Genomic DNA, 14,312 nt, shown 5'->3' on the forward strand with positions numbered 1-14,312 from the left:
TTTACAATATGTAAAACTCTCCACCAATTGGAGAATTTTATATTACAACCCCGATTCCAAAAAAGTTGGGACAAAGTACAAATTGTAAATAAAAACAGAATGCAATGATATGGAAGTTTCAAAATTCCATATTTTATTCAGAATAGAACATAGATGACATATCAAATGTTTAAACTGAGAAAATGTATCATTTAAAGAGAAAAATTAGGTGATTTTAAATTTCATGACAACAACACATCTCAAAAAAGTTGGGACAAGGCCATGTTTCCCACTGTGAGACATCCCCTTTTCTCTTTACAACAGTCTGTAAACGTCTGGGGGCTGAGGAGACAAGTTGCTCAAGTTTAGGGATAGGAATGTTAACCCATTCTTGTCTAATGTAGGATTCTAGTTGCTCAACTGTCTTAGGTCTTTTTTGTCGTCTCTTCCGTTTTATGATGCGCCAAATGTTTTCTATGGGTGAAAGATCTGGACTGCAGGCTGGCCAGTTCAGTACCCGGACCCTTCTTCTACGCAGCCATGATGCTGTAATTGATGCAGTATGTGGTTTGGCATTGTCATGTTGGAAAATGCAAGGTCTTCCCTGAAAGAGACGTCGTCTGGATGGGAGCATATGTTGTTCTAGAACCTGGATATACCTTTCAGCATTGATGGTGTCTTTCCAGATGTGTAAGCTGCCCATGCCACACGCACTAATGCAACCTCATACCATCAGAGATGCAGGCTTCTGAACTGAGCGCTGATAACAACTTGGGTCGTCCTTCTCCTCTTTAGTCCGAATGACACGGCGTCCCTGATTTCCATAAAGAACTTCAAATCTTGATTCGTCTGACCACAGAACAGTTTTCCACTTTGCCACAGTCCATTTTAAATGAGCTTTGGCCCAGAGAAGACGTCTGCGCTTCTGGATCATGTTTAGATACGGCTTCTTCTTTGAACTATAGGGTTTTAGCTGGCAACGGCGGATGGCACGGTGAATTGTGTTCACAAATAATGTTCTCTGGAAATATTCCTGAGCCCATTTTGTGATTTCCAATACAGAAGCATGCCTGTATGTGATGCAGTGCCGTCTAAGGGCCCGAAGATCACGGACACCCAGTATGGTTTTCCGGCCTTGACCCTTACGCACAGAGATTCTTCCAGATTCTCTGAATCTTTTGATGATATTATGCACTGTAGATGATATGTTCAAACTCTTTGCAATTTTACACTGTCAAACTCCTTTCTGATATTGCTCCACTATTTGTCGGCGCAGAATTAGGGGGATTGGTGATCCTCTTCCCATCTTTACTTCTGAGAGCCGCTGCCACTCCAAGATGCTCTTTTTATACCCAGTCATGTTAATGACCTATTGCCAATTGACCTAATGAGTTGCAATTTGGTCCTCCAGCTGTTCCTTTTTTGTACCTTTAACTTTTCCAGCCTCTTATTGCCCCTGTCCCAACTTTTTTGAGATGTGTTGCTGTCATGAAATTTCAAATGAACCAATATTTGGCATGAAATTTCAAAATGTCTCACTTTCAACATTTGATATGTTGTCTACGTTCTATTGTGAATACAATATCAGTTTTTGAGATTTGTAAATTATTGCATTCCATTTTTATTTACAATTTGTACTTTGTCCCAACTTTTTTGGAATCGGGGTTGTTTATACAGTATAAAAGTGGTTAAATCATCTTGATTTGACCCAAAATAAGCCGTTTGAATAAATAAAGTCCAACACTTCCTCAGAGGACTAGTAGCATGTCCTCCTTCTCAGCTGTGTTCATGTGCTTGTGTCGCTGAAAATTTCTATTTTTACTAAAGCTCATCCCACACTCCAAACACCGATACGGCTTCTCCCCAGTGTGAATGCGCTGGTGTTGTCGGAGATTACCATGGTCACTAAAACTCTTCTCACACTGTGAGCACTGATACGGCTTCTCCCCAGTGTGAACACGCTGGTGTCTCAGGAGATCACTCTGCCGAGTAAAATGTTTTCCACACTCAGTACAGTAATAGGGCTTTTCTCCAGTGTGAATGCGCTGGTGTACCTGGAGAGAAGTCTTTTGTCTAAAACTCTTTCTGCACTCTGTACAGTGATGTGGTTTATCTCCTGTGTGAATGCGCAGGTGTTGTTGGTAATTACTCCTTTGTGTAAAACTCTTCCCACACTCCAAACACTGATGGGGCTTTGCTCCTGTATGAGTTCGCTGGTGTTTGTGGAGACTGCCACTCTCAGTAAAACTCTTTTTACAGTGAGAACACTGGTGTGGCTTCTCTCCTGTGTGAATGCGCTGGTGCCGCTGGAGATTACAGACGAAAGCAAAACTATTACCACACAGTGAGCATCGATACGGCTTCTCTCCTGTGTGACTTCGCTGGTGTTGTCGGAGATAACACTTTTGAGTGAAACTCTTCCCACACTGAGAGCACTGGTGAGTTTCTTTCTGCACTGGTCCACGAGTGATAGATGAACTTCGGTGACTAATGGAGTTGTCTGGAGGTCGCAGATTCTCACGTTTAATCATGTCTAACTTCACGCTCGTTGGACCTCTTTATGTTCCAGCAGTGGTAAATTTAGGATGGGTAGGAAAGAAGACAACAGGAGAAGACTTGCAAAACAAGACACCACTCACATCTGGAGCAAAAAAAAAAACAAAAGGGGAAATGGGCAACAATTAATATTTTTAATAACAAAAACTATTTTGCCTAATTTTATAAAATGAAATGCTAAAATACACCCTTCCTCACTGGAAACCACCTGGTTTGTTCTGGAGGGAATTTTCAGATGATGGAGGAGGCACAAGTATACTCGAATACACATGTTAAAATGGTGTAATGGTTAAAGCACAGAGCCTTCACTTGGAGAATGGAGGTTCGCGTCCCTGCTCAGTGTATTTTATTTTGTGCATCTTCCTCACTATATCATCAAAAATATGTGCACCCCTGACTATCACACCCAGATGTGGGTCTTCCCCAAACTGTTACAACAAAGTCTGAAGCACACACAATTGTATTGAATGTCTCCGTTTGCTGTAACATTGCAGCATTGTCCCAAGATAATGGGACTGTCCTGACATCATCCCTCATGACCCCACACCTGTTCACCACCCCCACCTCAACTGCAGCTGGGGCCTCTTGAAACTTCACAATTTAGAGGCCCCCCACCACAGCCACAACTCCCTCCATTCTGGAGAGACACGTTAACAGGCCCTTCAAGATGCTGAACCCCTTCAAAGCAGTAGATCCTGACCCGGCAGACTCTGTCTGGGGAAGCCATGGCCTAATGGTTAGAAAAGCAGCTTTGGGCCCCAGAGGTCGCCAGTTTGATTCCCTGGACCAGCAGGAATGGTTGAAGTGCCCTTAAGCCAGGCACCAAACCCCAAATTGTTCTCCAAGCTGCTCTGGGTATGTTGTATGTCACTCTGAGTGTCTGCTAAATGCCATTAATTCCATCCACCCTGAATCACTGTGCTGACCAGCTGTCTCTGGTGTTCACAGACATCTTTAACACGTTATCTCCATTATCTCCACCATTATCCCCGTCCCCAAAAAACCCAATGATCACAAGACGACAGACCCATCACTCTGACCTCTGTAGTAATAAAGTAATTTGAGCACCTTGTGCTTTCTCATCTCAAATACATCACTGACCCACTCCTGGACCCCTTGCAGTTTGCCTACAGAACCAACAGGTTTGTAGACAATGCTGTCAACATGGCTCTCCATTTCATCTTCCAGCACCTGGACTCCCCAGGAACCTACACAAAGATCCTGTTTGTGGATTTCAGTCCCGCTTTCAACACCATCATCCCAGCTGTCCCAACTGAGCATGCCTGACTCCAACTGCAGGTGGATCACTGACTCTGACAGGAAGCAGCACATGAAGCTGGGAACACGCATCAGCACCGGATCCCCCCCACGGTTGCATCCTTTTTCATCTGCTCTTCTCCCTGTACACCAACAGCTGCACCTCCAAGCATCAGTCTGTTAAGTTCCTGAGGTTTGCAGATGACACCACCCTTCACTGGACTCATCTCCAATGAGGAGGAGCCTGTCTACAGGTGGGAGATTGACCATCTGGTGTCCTAGTGCAGGCAGAACAACTTGGAGGAGTTCAATGCTCTAAACACAGTGGAGATGATTGTAGACTTCAGGAGGAGCTCTGATACTCCACAGAGGTCACTGAGGAGTCAAACGGGGTGATGGAGGAGGGTGTATTTCCACTTCCTGGGCACTATAATCACCCAGAACCTTAAGTGGGAGATGAATATCTGCTCTCTCACCAAGAAAGCACAGCAGAGGATGTTCTTCCTGCAGCAACTGAAGAAGTTCAACCTGCCAAAGACAATGATGGTAGTGTAAAAGTGCACCATCATCGAGTCCATCCTCATCTCCTCCATCACTGACTGGTACACTGCTGCCACTGCCAGGGACAAGGGCAGACCGCAACATATCATCCACTCTGCTGAGGAGGTGATCGGATGCAATCTTTCATCTCTCCAGGACCTGTACGAGTCCAGGACCCTGAGGAGGGCAGAAAGGATTGTAGGTGACCCCTCCTACCCCAGACACAAATTTTTTGAGTCACTCCTCTCTGGTAGGAGGTCGCAATCCATTAGAACCAAAACCTCATGCCACAAAGGTCAACTTTTTCTGCACTGCAGCTGCCTCATCAACAAGGTCAGAGACCCCACTGACTCTGAACTCACTCACACTCCCAATGCGTCACATTAACACACTTCCCGTTTGTACTCACACTCTTTAAATATATGCTTGTTTCTTTCCTAACTGTATACACTGCAACCTCACGAGGAGAAAACTCCTTGGGGAAGTCCAAGTAGTTCATTGTACCAAAACATTTATAATACTGAAATGGACTCACTTGTCACACCACTCACGCACTCTTATGTAAAACAAGACCAACTGTGTTTAATTTATATTTATGTTTAATTCACTTACATATTTACAAAGTAAAGGAAACAAGTCGGTTTTTTCTATATGTCCTGTAAAGGAGGCAGATGGACAGATGTAACTGCAGAAAGTGTGTTTATTTACAAAACAGGCAGCCAAACAGATCCAAAACATAACGTGAAAGCAGAGTGAAGCAACAGGCGAGGGTCATGCGAGATACAGACAGAATAGCCAAGGCAAGAACAAAAGGCAGAATCCAAATCTACAAAACAAAATCAAAACCAGAAGGGCAATACAGTGACACTTGGTACAGCATGTATACTTCACAAAGTCTGTGTGTTCTCAGAGTCCTGATAAGCACACACTATGACTGTGCTCTGATCAGGAACAGGTGCACGGCAATTAGTACTCATGAGCTTAAAGGAGATACGCAGAACCATGGCCTCACTTTTTGTTTATAAATGCTTTGAGACCTCAAGAATGGCACAGGAATAGTTTTAAGCGTTAACAATAAATCTAATATAGTAATTTTTATGATTAAAATTATTCATATAGGTAGTGGCCCGAGTGAATGACCTTGACATCTGTGATGTCACCGCAGGAAGGCTATTGGTCTCATCGCCATTTCCGCTATACTAAAACACAGAGCTGACTGCAACTCCGATCCTCCATTTTGAGCTAATTTATCGCCATGCCACGCAGATGTGTTGCTGGTGGGTGCAGCAACATGACAGAAGGTGGATTTACGTTGCATTCATGGGTTGTACAGAGAGGAGTTGTACAGTCTGATGGCGTGAAGGACAAAGGAGTTTAAGTCTGTTAGTCCTGCACTTGGGAAGGAGCATTCGGTCACTGAACAGGCTCCTCTGGTTGCTGATGACGGTGTGCAGAGGGTGACTGGCGTCGTCCATGATGTTCAGTAGTTTGTCCATAGACCTCTTCTCTGCCACCATCACCAGAAAGTCCAGCTTCATACTGACCACAGAGACGGCCCGACTGATCAGTTTGTCCAGCCTGGATGTGCCCTTCTTGGATGTGCTGCCTCCCCAGCACACCACGGTGTAAAACGGAACACTGGTGACCACGGACTGATAGAACATCCACAGGAGTTTCCTGCAGATGTTAAAGGACCGCAGCCTCCTAAGGAAGTACAGCCTGCTCTGTCCCTTCCTGTACAGGTGGTTGGTGTTGCAAGTCCAGTCCAGCTTGCTGTCCAGCCACAGCCCGAGGTACTTGTAGGAATCCACAGCCTCCACCTCAACTCCCTCGATCAGAACTGGTCGTGACCTTGGTCTGGACCTCCCAAAGTCAATGACCAGCTCCTTGGTCTTCAAGGTGTTGAGCTGCAGATGGTTCCTGTTGCACCAAACGGCAAAGTCTCTCACCAGGCTCCTGTAATCCTCCTCTCCGTCATCCCTGATACACCCCACGATGGCTGCATCATCGGTGAACTTCTGAATGTGATACAACTCCAAGTTGTAGCAGAAGTCCGCAGTGTACAGGGTGAAGAGAAGAGGGGCCAGCACATTGCCCTGGGGTGCTCTGGTGCTGCTAATCACAGTGTCAGACGTGATGTCCTTCAGCCTGACGTACTACGGCCTGTTGGTGAGGTAGCTGGAGATCCAGGTGACCAGGCATGGGTCCACTCGCATCCTGTTCAGTCTGTCCTGAAGCATAAGGGGCTGGATAGTATTGAAGGCACTCGAGAAGTCCAAGAAGAGGATCCTCACTGTGCCATTTCCCTTATCCAGATGCGAGTGGGCTTGGTGTAGCAGGTAGAGGATGGCGTCTTCCACACCAACACCTGCCCGGTATGCAAACTGCAGACAGTCCTGGGTGTGTTGCACCTGGGGTCTGAGGAGGCTGAGGAAGAGCTGCTCCAACGTCTTCATCAGATGTGAAGTGAGTGCCACCGGTCGGAAGTTATTCAGCTCGCTGGGCCGGTTCTTCTTAGGAACTGGAATGATGCATGATGTCTTCCAGAGGGTTGGCACTCTCCCCAGCTGCGGGCTGAGGTTGAAGATGCGTTGGAGTGGTTCATACAATTCAGCAGCGCAGATCTTCAGTAGTTGGGGACACACCTTGTCCGGGCCTGCTGCTTTCCTGGGGTGAAGCTTCCTCAGTTGACCTCTGACCTGGTCTGCAGTGATGCATGGAGGAGTCTGTGGTGAGGTGGGGGAGGAGGAGAAGGGGGCTGCTGCGATGACTGGGGGAGGTGTGTTGAGGGAAGGAAAGATGGCTGCAGTGAGGAGAAGGGTGGGGGGGGACGTGGGCTGGTTGAACCGGTTGAAGAAGTCATTCAACTCGTTCGCCCTCTCCTCCACTGTCCCCCCCAACGACTCTGGTCTTTGTGTTGTGGCCTGTGATGGTTTTTCACACCTTCCCAGATCTCCCTCATGCTGTTCTCCTTCAGCTTCTGCTCCACCTTTCTCCTGTAGCTGTCCTTAGCTTCCCTCACACAGCGTTTCACCTCCTGCTGTACTGCTTTCGTTGCCTCCCTGTCCCTGCTCCTGAAGGTGGCCTTCTTCCTGTTGAGGACAGCTTTGACTTCCTGTGTTACCCATGGCTTGTCATCAGGGTAACACTGTACAATCTTAGCGGGTGAAACCACATCTGCACAGAAGTTGAGGCAATCCGTCAGACAGTGTGTCAGCCCCTCTATGTCCTCACAGTGTGGGCTAAGCAGCACATCCCAGTCCGTGGTGTCATAGCAGTATCTGAGGGCATCTTCCATTTCAGGGGACCACCTCCTGATGGAGCTAGTTGTTGCAGGCTGCCTTTGGACCAGGGGGGTGTACTTCAGTTGTAGACAAACCAGGTTGTGGTCAGACTTCCCTAGTGGGGGGAGGGGTGTGACTTTGTATGCATCCCTCACATTAGCATACAGCAAGTCAATTGTCCTGTTGTTCCTTGTTGGACAGTCCACAACCTGGTAAAAAGCAGCATGATTAAAGTCCCCAGAAATGATGATAAATGCCTCAGGGTGCTGTGCCTGCAGCCTTGCTGTGACAGAGTGAATCCTCTCACATGCAACGGCTACATCTGCCCTCGGAGGGATGTAAACACAGATGGTGATCACGTGACTGAACTCCCTCGGCAGATAATATGGCTGCAGGCTAATGGCTAGCAGCTCCAAGTCCAGGCAAGACTGTCTTTACGGAGAAATGTGCCGGGTTACACCAGTGGTTGTTCATGTAAATGATGAGTCCCCCACCTTTGCTTTTCCCGCATGCTTTAGCGTCTCTGTCGGCTCTCATAGCAGTGAATCCCCGCAGGTCCACATTAGCATCCGGTACGAGGTGGGTTAGCCATGTCTCCGTAAAGATAAATAAGCTGCTCTCATGGTAAATCTGCTGGTTGTTCAGTGCGGATAGCTTGTCGACCTTATTCGGCAGCGAGTTCACATTCCCCATGATAACGGAGGGAATGGATGGTTTGTAGCGCCGCCGGTTGTCTGCTAGCCTAGCATTTAGCTTAGCCCTGGCTTTGCAGCCCCTGGGTTTCCTCCTCTGCTCCGCCGGGATGGGGTGTCGTATCCCGGCTCGTCCCATTGTTTTCAGGGCCAGCAGCTCCTCTCTCGAATAAGCGAGAAAACTGGCTCCTGGTTGCATGTTAAAGTTAAAAATATCCATGGGATATGAAGAAAAACACACTATGTCTTCGTAAGAAGAGCAGAAAAGTAAAAAAGTAGGAAAAAAAAGGAGCTTTAAAAAGCTAAAACTACAGAGCTACTGGAGAGGCAGCCGTCTCACACAGCGCCAGATTCAAGAGATCTGAATAGCTGAACTGAATGAACACAAATCCCCACAGCCACACCCCAAAATCTAGTGGAAAGCCAAAGAGAAGAGTGGCGCTTATTATAACAGGAAAGGAGAATAAATCTGCAATGAAACGTTCAACAAGGATATACAGGTGTGATGGTCAGGGTGCACATACTTTTGGCCTTATTATATTCCAGGCATTTAGCAGATGCTCTTATCCAGAGCGACATACAATACACCCAGAGCAGCCTGGGGAGCAGTTGGGAGTTTGGTGCCTTGCTCAAGGTCACTTCAGCTTTTCCTGCTGGACCAGGGAATCGAACCGGCAACCTTTTGATCCCAAAGCTGCTTCTCTAACCAAGGCTTCCCTTAAAATGTATTCTACAGATTTTCCAGATGATTTTTACAAACGTACAAGAAAAAAAAAATCGACTATTGAACCTTTTAAAGGAAATTTTTGAATGTTTGTCTAATGAGGCACCTGTTAATCAAATCACAGTGCAACGTTTAAAAGAAAAATATCACTGGACATAAATGTCGAATTAAATCAATCATTAACTGCACACGCTGCAGTGTCTCACTGGGCTGAATGTCGAGCAGATACACACATGTAGTGCGCTACAGAGCGTGTAAACGGCGCTAGTTTATATCCCGTGTAGTGCGCTACAGAGCGTGTAAACGGCGCTAGTTTATATCCCGTGTAGTGCGCTACAGAGCGTGTAAACGGCGCTAGTTTATATCCCGTGTAGTGCGCAACAGAGCGTGTAAACGGCGCTAGTTTATATCCCGTGTAGTGCGCTACAGAGCGTGTAAACGGCGCTAGTTTATATCCCGTGTAGTGCGCTACAGAGCGTGTAAACGGCGCTAGTTTATATCCCGTGTAGTGCGCTACAGAGCGTGTAAACGGCGCTAGTTTATATCCCGTGTAGTGCGCTACAGAGCGTGTAAACGGCGCTAGTTTATATCCCGTGTAGTGCGCTACAGAGCGTGTAAACGGCGCTAGTTTATATCCCGTGTAGTGCGCTACAGAGCGTGTAAACGGCGCTAGTTTATATCCCGTGTAGTGCGCTACAGAGCGTGTAAACGGCGCTAGTTTATATCCCGTGTAGTGCGCTACAGAGCGTGTAAACGGCGCTAGTTTATATCCCGTGTAGTGCGCTACAGAGCGTGTAAACGGCGCTAGTTTATATCCCGTGTAGTGCGCTACAGAGCGTGTAAACGGCGCTAGTTTATATCCCGTGTAGTGCGCTACAGAGCGTGTAAACGGCGCTAGTTTATATCCCGTGTAGTGCGCTACAGAGCGTGTAAACGGCGCTAGTTTATATCCCGTGTAGTGCGCTACAGAGCGTGTAAACGGCGCTAGTTTATATCCCGTGTAGTGCGCTACAGAGCGTGTAAACGGCGCTAGTTTATATCCCGTGTAGTGCGCTACAGAGCGTGTAAACGGCGCTAGTTTATATCCCGTGTAGTGCGCTACAGAGCGTGTAAAGGGCACTAGTTTATATCCCGTGTAGTGCGCTACAGAGTGTGTAAAGGGCGCTAGTTTATATCCCGTGTAGTGCGCTACAGAGCGTGTAAACGGCGCTAGTTTATATCCCGTGTAGTGCGCTACAGAGCGTGTAAACGGCGCTAGTTTATATCCCGTGTAGTGCGCTACAGAGCGTGTAAACGGCGCTAGTTTATATCCCGTGTAGTGCGCTACAGAGCGTGTAAACGGCGCTAGTTTATATCCCGTGTAGTGCGCTACAGAGCGTGTAAACGGCGCTAGTTTATATCCCGTGTAGTGCGCTACAGAGCGTGTAAAGGGCACTAGTTTATATCCCGTGTAGTGCGCTACAGAGTGTGTAAAGGGCACTAGTTTATATCCTGTGTAGTGCGCTACAGAGCGTGTAAACGGCGCTAGTTTATATCCCGTGTAGTGCGCTACAGAGCGTGTAAACGGCGCTAGTTTATATCCCGTGTAGTGCGCTACAGAGCGTGTAAAGGGCACTAGTTTATATCCTGTGTAGTGCGCTACAGAGTGTGTAAAGGGCACTAGTTTATATCCTGTGTAGTGCGCTACAGAGTGTGTAAAGGGCACTAGTTTATATCCTGTGTAGTGCGCTACAGAGTGTGTAAAGGGCACTAGTTTATATCCTGTGTAGTGCGCTACAGAGTGTGTAAAGGGCACTAGTTTATATCCTGTGTAGTGTGCTACAGAGTGTGTAAACGGCACTAGTTTATATCCTGTGTAGTGCGCTACAGAGTGTGTAAAGGGCACTAGTTTATATCCTGTGTAGTGCGCTACAGAGTGTGTAAAGGGCGCTAGTTTATATCCTGTGTAGTGCGCTACAGAGCGTGTAAAGGGCACTAGTTTATATCCTGTGTAGTGCGCTACAGAGTGTGTAAAGGGCACTAGTTTATATCCTGTGTAGTGCGCTACAGAGTGTGTAAACGGCACTAGTTTATATCCTGTGTAGTGCGCTATAGAGTGTGTAAAGGGCACTAGTTTATATCCTGTGTAGTGCGCTACAGAGTGTGTAAACGGCACTAGTTTATATCCTGTGTAGTGCGCTATAGAGTGTGTAAAGGGCACTAGTTTATATCCTGTGTAGTGCGCTACAGTGTGTGTAAAGGGCACTAGTTTATATCCTGTGTAGTGCGCTACAGAGTGTGTAAACGGCACTAGTTTATATCCTGTGTAGTGCGCTACAGAGTGTGTAAAGGGCACTAGTTTATATCCTGTGTAGTGCGCTACAGAGCGTGTAAACGGCACTAGTTTATATCCTGTGTAGTGCGCTAGCATAGGAAGTAGAATCCCATTTGGGACTGAGCCACTGTTAGCCGAGTTGAACTTACCTTGATGTTTCCAGCAGAACGCAGTTAACCACCTCAAATCCCCCACAACGGATCAGATGGAACTGTGGGGGTAAAACCCTGTCAGAAAGAGTTTAATGGAAAGATGATTAGTAGAGTCGGAGAGCTCAGCTCATCAATCAGCAAAACTGCCGCACCGCTTCTTCTATTTCTCTCAATGTGTGGCGGATCCTGAGCTCTGGATGAAATCTGGACAGTTCAGAGGCTCGTCAGAGTGAAGCCATCTGGCCGCCATCTTACCACTCCCATCGCGTGTATTTGGTTCGTGTGGTAAAGTGTCGTGTCCGATCAAATTCGCCCCAAGAAAAGTATCTCCTGACTTTTTTCCCTTTCATTACCTCCTCTTATTTTCTCCACTTTACCCCCCATTCCTTACAGATCTTTATGGCGCTCCCCTGCACTGTTATTGTCGTTTCCCTTTTCCAGTCAGTCTCTGATCATTTTTTGAACGGCTCTTTTACTAATATAAATATTTTTAAGGAGATTATTTCAGTTTTTCTCTTATACAGTGTATCTTTCTCTGTAGTATATTTCTTCTTCCTATCTATCTATTAATTATACCAGCACAAAGGCTGAATACTTCGTTTCTCTTTTGGACAGTTGTTGAAACAGGATTATTTTCTCATGGTATTTGCCATTTTCACTTCATTCTCACAGTATTTATTGGCTGCAAGCTGCATGAATATTGTGACAATGAATTATGTGAAAAAAACAAGAAGAAACCTTTATTATTTGTCACATGCACACTTCAAGCACAGTAAAATTCATCCTCTGCATTTAACCCATCTGAAGCAGTGAACACACACACAGAGCAGTGGGCAGCCACACCAGAGCGCCCGGGGAGCAGTCAGGGGTTCGGTACCTCGCTCAAGGGCACCTCAGCCCAAGGCCGCCCCACGTTAACCTAACTGCATGTCTTTGGACTGTGGGGGAAACCGGAGCACCCGGAGGAAACCCGCGCAGACACGGGGAGAACATGCAAACTCCACACAGAAAGGCCCTCGCCGGCTGCTTGGTTCAAACCCGGAACCTTCTTGCTGTGAGGCGACAGCGCTAACCACTACACCACCGTGCCGCCCACAATAACCGTCAAGGGGAGTGCTATAAAGATCTGTAAGGAATGGGGGGTAAAGTGGAGAAAATAAGAGGAGGTAATGAAAGGGAAAAAAGTCAGGAGATACTTTTCTTGGGGCGAATTTGATCGGATACGACACTTTTAACACAAACCAACTAAGATGAGTGGTAAGATGGCGGCCAGATGGTTTCACTCTGACGAGTCTATGAGCTCTCCAGATTTTATGCATAGCTCAGTGGGTGGAACGCAACCGAGACGCCCACAGCGACCCCTATTGGAGCTTTACACTCATCACACCAGAGCATCAAGTCTCTCAAGTCCTTCCGACACCGTCTGTAGCCTTCGGCCTCTCGCCTGTTCCATCGCCAGGGTTACAGTGGGGGGCGGGTCTTCCGGTTACCGCATGAGTTTGGCCCAATCCCAATTCTAATTTCTACCCTTCCCCCTTCCCCTTGGCCCTTCCCCTTGAAACTGAGCTACAAGGGATAGGGCTTGAAATTCAACCCCTACGTATTGGGATAGCCCTTCAACGATCGCATACGTCATCGCGTACCTCCGTCAGCGTTTACGTTAGCAAAACGCGACCAAATGCGTCATTGGCTGCGACCAGCCGCTACAGTCAGAGCCAGAAATCTCTGCTGGCAGGGTGTGATTTGTTAACTAACACCACTGAATGGGATATCTTTGGCGCTTCGTGCACCACATCCGACAGAATGAGGTGTCAGAACACTCATGTAAACAATAAAAGCGAGAATAACAGAACAAAACGTACGCAGTCAAGCAACCGAAAACAATACTCACTCCCAAAGCTTTTTAGCAGCAGCTTGGATTTCAGAAATCGCTGCTCATTCTCAGCTCGAAAGCGAATCAAGTGGCGTGTTTCCTCTGGATAACAACTTAAAACACGTAAATAATGGAGAAAATACATTTATGACAATCTTTCGCCGCGGGAACCGCCATCTTTCTGAAATCCGCATGAAATCTCGCTGAAATCCGCATGGCATTGTGGGAAATCACTCAAACCCCTTCGTTCGGAGTCAGCTCCAGGAAAATCTCCGTTTGGAGGGGTACAGAAGCCCTACCCCTTCCCCTACCCCTCCGCGTTAACTGGGATTGGGATACCCCTACCCCTTCACGTGAACGTGCAAAATGGAGGGGAAGGGCCAAGGGGTTGGTCCAAGGGGTGAAATGGGATTCGGCCTTTGACTCCCCACTCACATCTGGATTGCAGCATGCTTTGCCAGACGGCAGTCGGTGCTATTTTTATGATGGTCTTTGGTATGACCCGACCGAGAAGCAGACACACTAACCACTCGGCCAACTCGCCGTCATAAAGGGAAATCAAAATAAATGAAAAATAAACAATATCACACGTTTTTAAAATGTTGACTTAAAATGGACGTACAATGAAAATAATGCTGCTAAAAGCACTTATCTGTGCCACCCTCACACTCTCAGAAATAAGGGTAACAAGTTCTCAGGGTTTCCACACAGTCTGAATATTAGTGAACACTCAGTGAGGCCCACACACCTGAAAACACATTTCAAATAAAAGGAGGTAACATTGGTGCTACTATAAAAGCAATGAGGAAAACTCCTGATTGACATTTCGGGATCAGTAAAAATCAATAATCAGCCTGGTTATGTGCATTTGGTCCATGTTTGTGAATGTTTCATGGTTTAGCTGGTACGGTTTAACAGGTCACCATGGCTGGTTCTTGCTG

The 14,312-nt window shown here is 46.9% G+C and overlaps 1 protein-coding gene across 1 annotated transcript; it reads right to left on the reverse strand.

Annotated features, from left to right (window-relative positions):
- Positions 1-1,588: 1,588 nt before the first annotated feature.
- On the reverse strand, positions 1,589-11,669 carry LOC132885543 (gastrula zinc finger protein XlCGF7.1-like). The gene is made up of 2 exons (XM_060920304.1): positions 11,496-11,669; positions 1,589-2,620 (listed from the first exon to the last, which is right to left on the reverse strand). The coding sequence occupies exon 2, from the start codon at positions 2,508-2,510 to the stop codon at positions 1,728-1,730; it is 783 nt and encodes a 260-aa protein (XP_060776287.1). The 5' UTR covers positions 2,511-2,620; positions 11,496-11,669; the 3' UTR covers positions 1,589-1,727.
- Positions 11,670-14,312: the final 2,643 nt, after the last annotated feature.

The sequence above is a fragment of the Neoarius graeffei genome, chromosome 4 (genome assembly GCF_027579695.1).
Source record: "Neoarius graeffei isolate fNeoGra1 chromosome 4, fNeoGra1.pri, whole genome shotgun sequence".
NCBI lineage: Eukaryota > Metazoa > Chordata > Actinopteri > Siluriformes > Ariidae > Neoarius > Neoarius graeffei.

Coding starts and splice junctions, on each gene's coding strand:
- LOC132885543 (XM_060920304.1), bottom strand. CDS start 2,510: ATGATTAAACGTGAGAATCTGCGACCTCCAGACAACTCCATTAGTCAC.